At 40.5% G+C, this 6,896-nt stretch overlaps 1 protein-coding gene across 1 annotated transcript; it reads right to left on the minus strand.

The window, feature by feature from the left end:
- Positions 1-5,912: 5,912 nt before the first annotated feature.
- Positions 5,913-6,896, minus strand: ier3 (immediate early response 3). The gene has a single exon (XM_080852150.1). It carries the CDS (start codon positions 6,835-6,837, stop codon positions 6,304-6,306), a length of 534 nt encoding a protein of 177 aa, XP_080708276.1. The 5' UTR covers positions 6,838-6,896; the 3' UTR covers positions 5,913-6,303.

The raw sequence follows: 6,896 nt of genomic DNA on the forward strand, positions 1-6,896 counted from the left end.
GGTTTTTGCAAGAATTTTAGGTAGTTAGCCTGCTAGTTTTGGAACAGAACTACCTATTACTTTAAGTTTGCAACAAATTTTGATTCAGCTCCATTTTTTTGTTAGTTGTTTTAGGTTAATATAATATTTTCCCCTATTATTTGTATCCATTCTTAATGTTTATCCATTCTTATTTCGACGTCAACTTTTTTCATTTTCATAATAAAAAGACAAAACCACTAGGAAAGATATTATATTAGCCTATCCACATAATTCAGAGTTTTAAACGGTCTGTGTCAAATTAAATGTAACGACCACACAACAATTCATGTATAATCTTCATTAAAGTAATTGTTATTCAATTCCGGAGAATAGATTATTTGAATCAATTTGACTATGATGCAGAGAAACCAACCAGTAACTTTTTATATAGGCAGTACGTTTTTCAAAGAGGGTGATGTCGTAAACGGCCAGCAGGGGGAAGCAATCACCCTCTTTAAAAACTTACAGCCTGTCTAAAAAGTCTCTGGTTTCTCTGCATCGTAGTCAAATTGATTCAAATAGTTTGAACTAACTAGGGGCATTAAAGGTACAGTCCTCGATCCTGGTGAAAGGTTTTAGATATTTGAACTAAAACATTGATACACCTCTCCCTTTCATTGCTCTATGTTATTGATTTGCTGGAATAGTGCATGGCTCAGTCCGAACCACTTTGTTTCCCATTTACAGAGCCAAGTATGTGCCCTGTGGAGACTCATTAATTAATCAATCTTGTACTGGTAATAAATTAACGATTCAGAGAGGCACATGGTGTCACATAAGGACGTCAAGTTACGAAAAAAAGTGGATGAATACTGTATGTGCCAGGGGCGTAGGGAGGATGGCGGATGGGGGACGGGGATGAGTCCACCCAGGGATGGATTACTGGCCGGGCCCGGTCCAGGGGCCCATGAGCTCAGGGGGCCCCCAAGCCAGAGCCTCTGTGTGAAGTTGCAGCAATGTATCTCTTAATGTATCTCATGTTGTTGAAAGAGGTGAATTTTGTTCATTTGTTGTTGGCTTTAATTGAGTGTACATGCGCTGTGTTAGAAAATGTGTGTCCGCTGTAAATCCTGTTGAGATACAGGTGAATTTAGTTATTGTGCTGTCACAATATCACGTTTACTTGCGTGCCAAAGGGGAGGGGGGGCTTTTACATGTCCAGGCCAAGGGGCTCATGGTTTCATAGTATGTCCATGCGTCCACCACAATATCAGCAGATGACGCCATTTCCTACCCTCTCAGTAATCACATAAATCAATAATTGGTGAAGTAGAACTCATTATATCCCAAATTCCGAATGCATCCTACTCCCATTAAACAGCATTGGGGCAGCGAGTGAAAGGAGAAAACAGATTTGGTCCAATCATTGTTCTCAGTGTATCAATGGAAGCTCAGCCCTCTATAACCTTTACCACATTCTCAGTGGTTAAATGAATCAGCATATCCACTTGTGTCCATTCATCTTTGAACCACATCTGTGTGTTCACGTCTCCATTGGGGTGTGTACCTCTTATAACCCCCACATCTCAGGGTGTGTCGCTCTTATGTCACGGCAAAGAATGGCAAGGTAATACCCTTGTATTGTAAGCGGTTTTATTCAAAGTTCAATTCAAAGTTGAATGAGTTCAAAAATGTGTACCAATGGCTAAGATCATTGACTTGTACACACCGGATGTATTCTAGTGGCTTGCGTGTAGATAGCATCTTCACTGTGTGGGAGGCTGAGGAAATGTTCAGGAAAGTCAAGCAGGTCTGTTTGTGTGTAACCATGGTGAAGCACAGCTGTAAAAGTTGTGTGTGGGGGATTGTTGACAGTTCGGCAGGTGGCATAAGAGCTGTTTGCTTTAAATGCTTACAACACAGTGTTATATATTTTCTCACGAAGAGGATATGATGATATGGAAACTCCAAATGAAAAGCAGTTTCCTCTGCACAAACCCACAGACTGGCAGGAAGATGGACTAGTTGACCTTGATCACAGATTGCTGTGATACTGAAGGAATGTGTCACTTTCAGTGTTGAATGGCTACAGTTTAAGTGTCAATGAGATTTCACATTATACATAATTAGTCTTCATGCTGCCAATACAGGACGATGTGTAGGTCAATAACCAAAACCAGGGTTTGAGAGTTTCAAAGTCACAAAAAGGTGGTGGTGGGGGGGGGAGGTTGACAGGAAGTTTCATTAGGGCAGTCCACTCTATCCAAAAGAGAGAAAGTACAAAAGTTGGTCTTTCATAATAGATAAATTCCCCCAGATAATTGTCTTTTCCCAAAAAGCAGAGCAGCCATTTCAGTCAACAAAACTGAATAACTGAAACTTCCGCCATTGACAGATTCAGCTTCAGCCATTTCTGCTTCTTCTTACTAAGCATTTCTTCCCAGGAAATACAACTGTCTAAAAATACATCGTTGATAAAGCCAGTTTACTCACTGGTGGCACACCTTGACAAACTGGGCGTGTTTGTTTTAATCTGCCAAAGTATGCAGGTAAAAAAAAAGGGGTAAAAGTCAAGCTGTTCACAGGAAGCTCTCTACTTCATACCAGTCATACTTCACAAGAATGCCATTCATCTCCCCGGAACTAGGAACAATTCTTGTATTGCATGTCACTGTATTGATCTCCTTACAAAGAAACTGAATGTGCAGGTGGAACTCGCCCTCATACCTGTCTCTATTTCTCATACTTTCACTTTTTGCAATCCTTTTTCATTCTTCTGCCCGCAATGTAAACTTCAATGGGGTTCCCACAGCTGGCATACATATTACTCATAGCATGAATTCTTTCCTTGTGAGAAAGACATTTGAAATATTTGCAAAGAAAAAGGTGTGAAGCACAGCACTTACAACAGAGGAAGAACCATTCATTTATTTTTGAGATATTAGAAACTGAGCACTGAACGCTGTGTAATAGCATTGTGTTTCAGAAGGTTTGAAATTTTGTACACATAAGTTAGAAGTAAATTTGCATTAGAAAATAAATGTGTCCTAGAGAGCGGATTCACTAAGCATATCCAAACTCCACACCCTCTGCATGCAGGCTTTGTTTTGATGGTGTGGACTTGTGGCAGTCTTTTGCTTACTGGGCACATCTTTTAGCCAAACCACTCTGATAGCAGCCTTCAGAGGTTATCCATGTGATCCTGCAGACTTCTCTCAGCTGCACTGGCTAACCTCCCCTTGAACTTAACTTCATTGTTATTAATAATGATAAGCTGTGAAAAATAATAATAATTATAGTATTTAAAGTCAAACAGAAATGGTTTTGTCCATTAAAGAGGGCAAAAGTGCACTCAAGAGCACATTTTTCGTAGGTCAGTAAAATTCAAAAGAAAATGGTTGATATGGGACAAGTCAAATGTTGCCATGAAGAGGAAGAAAATACTGACTATATCAACTTATTCTTCTGACTTCATCGATAAAAGATATTCTTCTGTGATGTGGCCTGTGCACTTCTATTGCACAGTGACAGAGGAATTATACACACTCTCTATCAGTCTCGATCACTCTCTCTTTTTTATGTACTTTCGGTCTGCACAAGTTTGAACAGGTTGCCTTCCCTTCCTCTTTATTGTGTACGGGGCAGATCATCAAAGCAGAATCCCCTTTTCTCCCTATTGCCCAATCGTAAGCTGTGGGTTTCTCATTCCCTCCCCCGCTCTCCTTCTCCCCCTCCCTTTGCCAGCCTCTGCCAGCCTGGTTGACTCACTGCTCTGGAATGCCCAACTAACTCACAAGGCTCGAGAGATGGGAGGAGGGAGTTGTGTGTGTGTGTGTGTGTGTGTGTGTGTGGAAGGGGGAAGGAAGTAGGGCCTCTGTTGTGTTGCGTGTGCGTGTTTGTCCAGAGGCCTCTCCTACCTATCCGGTTTGAGTTGTCTGAGTGTAAACCAACTGTTGCATGTAGGAGGAAGCAAGTGTGGTAGGGAGTTTCCATGGTCAACTGAGCTTCCTGCCTCGGAGCTGTGCCGTGACAAGCCCCCAGCTCTGACCAGCCAACTGTTGTGAAGGGATGAGAGGTATCAGATTTAGGATAAACAATTACATGGAAAAGATAAACCGTTTCAAACAATGCTCACACGTGTTAAGCCCTCATTCATGCTCTGTATAAAACTGGGTAAAAAACATTTACTATTGACAAAATTCAAAATGCAGATTAGAATCTAGGTCATTATTTATATCACAAGCACTAATTACTTTTATACATTACAATCAAATGAGTAACAAAAGGCATTTTGCATTATGTGGCAGCTGGCCAGTATTTCTGCATTACTTCATCAATGACACTTTGTAAAAGTTTTATAATACATTACAAAAATATGAATGTCAGTATGTCAGAATGTCAGTAATTTTGCTAAATAACACGAAAACAATGTCAGACAATGTCAATGTCAGAGTGGCAGTAATTTAGCTAAATAACACGAAAACAAATGGTGACATGATACCAAACAAATAGCTATTGTGATAAAGACAGATATTGCCATTTAACAATATAACCACAGATTTGTAACGAGTAAAGCAAAATAGTATACTCTACACTGATTTCAGGGAGTATTTGCACAGCTTTAAATTAACGGCAAATTAACGTTTTGATCTAATTGTGTTGTGCACAACTACAGGCTTGCAAAACAACATTGTGATAATAATGGAACACAAATCTGTGTTCTTCTGGGATAGATAAGTCACAATATATTGGAAAGGCTTGTCACTTGGGTCAGCCACACAGTTCAGCATGCAGACTAGTGCATGGCCACAGCACCAGTTTAATGTCTGCCATCTGAGTCGATTCTGTATTAACATCACATTACATTTAGTCATTTAGCAGACACTTTTATCAAAAGCAACGTATACAAAGGAGAGAACAATCAAGCAATGAAGACCCAGTGTAACAATAAATACTACTTTACATTAGAAATAAAAAGTGCAGGAATGTAACTACTGTAAGTGCAAGTTAAGTACTAGTCAGAGGAGATAGCATTAGAGGCAAGATATGAAGGAAGAGGAAGGGAGAGGAAGTGCAAGTTAGGAAAGGAGGTGCTCTCTGAAGAGTTGGGAGCTTCATAAAGCTAAAGGATGCCCCTGCTCTGGAAGGACACCCCTGCTCTGGTATTAACATGTGAATGTTATTGGTTTTATTATTAATATCCAATGTCATGCAGTCATCTACAATTTGATGTAACCGGTCCAGAATCTTTGATGTTATTACCGTTGATATCCCTACAGCATGTTTACAAGTACCATATTGTCAATTATCTTCAGCATCCTTACTCCTGAACGTCAACATTCTCTCTCTCATACTAAGGATTTCAAGTCTTATTCCCACTTTTTGGTATGTGCTCCACTTTAACAACCTCTTATAAGGCACCATTTTCTATTCCTTATACCCCAGAAAGGATTTCTGGAGTTGTCTTCTTAAACTAAGGGTTCTGTGACATCAGGTATGTCCAAAGTGTCATGGGTCAAAGGTTGATAGTTTTATTTTGACACTCTGTAGACATTTTGTAAGCATAATACTTATCTAACCCTTTTATTGTACCTGTACTGTAATTTAAAGATAAAATGAATACAATATGCCTGGAATTGTGTTTTGTCTGTTGCATATGTTTTGTGTGTTTGATATGCTACTTTGAACAAAAAGTTTCACTGCTGTTGTTATTGCTTTCGCAAAATTTTCAACAATACTTAAATGGAAAACTCAGAGACCAAAGTGTAGTTCACATATTTCATTTATCATATTTAGTTCATTGTTCACAAATAATTTAGCACAACATATTAAATAAATAACATATTAAATAAATAACTAAAATAACTTTAAATAAAAACAAGACAATATTATAACAACAATTATAACAACATTAACAATATTAGTATCGAATTCAAGTACTGTCAGTTAAGTAGTAATGTGTTACACACACAAACGTCAAAGGTGACATCATCAAGCAGGTTTCAGGAATTATGCAAGGACCTGGAGGATGGTCTACTCGTAAGGCTACTCGTAAGGCTTTTTTTAACAACTATCCTTTCTGCCTTCAAAGTAATTTCAAGTATTTATCTATAAGCCGTTCAAGTGTCATTCCAAGATAAGGTCAGCAATCAGTGCCAGTCCCTTCAGAGCCACTTCAATTTGAGTGTGTATCTATGATACACTCAGGCCATTGCCATCAATGTGCTTCTGATGTCTGCCCTTCATGGCGGGCCCGAGTCCTCTACCTATTCGGTCTCAAAACCAGGTGAGGCAGTTCTAGTTCGTTCTCTGTCGTCTCTTCTCGACTTGGTGTCAGTTCTTTTAGTTGTCACTTCCCAGCGTGTGGTAAACTGGATACAGAAGAGCGACGACGTAGCCATTGCTCGTGCTTTGCTCAGGCAAGCACTCGATTCCTTCAGTGCAGCTCGGGCAAGTGGTGTTGAGCAGCAGGCTCCATGAGGTTTGTTCGCTGGAAACACGCTCCTGCTCGTTCACTTGGGACTCAACCGAGTTGCTCCTCATCTGGCGCGCCTGTTCCTCGGCGGACTGGAATGGTAGGACCTGGTACTGAGCGAAAGTCGTCTCCTCGCACGTCGAGTCAGAGACGGCGCAGTCGGTCTGAGTGTCAATGACACCCTCCTCGGTCCAGATCTGGAGGAACACCACCAGGCACAGAATCACCAGCCAGCGCTTGGCAGCACTCTTCTCAACTGGTGGAAGGTATTTACGGACATTCGATGGGTACATGACCCGTGTGTTTTTCCGTCGCTGGCGGGTAACCGCAGCGGGTCGGTGCTGAACCTGAGCAGGAATATGGTCGAAGGTGAAAATCTCTGGTTCTTTGCTACGTGGCATTGAGCTGAAGGAAAAACTTTCTTGTAAAAAGTTGTTTGTCGGTAAAGACAATACAATGC

The sequence above is a fragment of the Sprattus sprattus genome (genome assembly GCF_963457725.1).
Source record: "Sprattus sprattus genome assembly, chromosome: 15".
In the NCBI taxonomy this organism is placed as follows: Eukaryota; Metazoa; Chordata; class Actinopteri; order Clupeiformes; family Clupeidae; genus Sprattus; species Sprattus sprattus.

Excerpts from the sequence above, each read along its gene's own strand:
- ier3 (XM_080852150.1), bottom strand. The coding sequence starts at position 6,837 with ATGCCACGTAGCAAAGAACCAGAGATTTTCACCTTCGACCATATTCCT.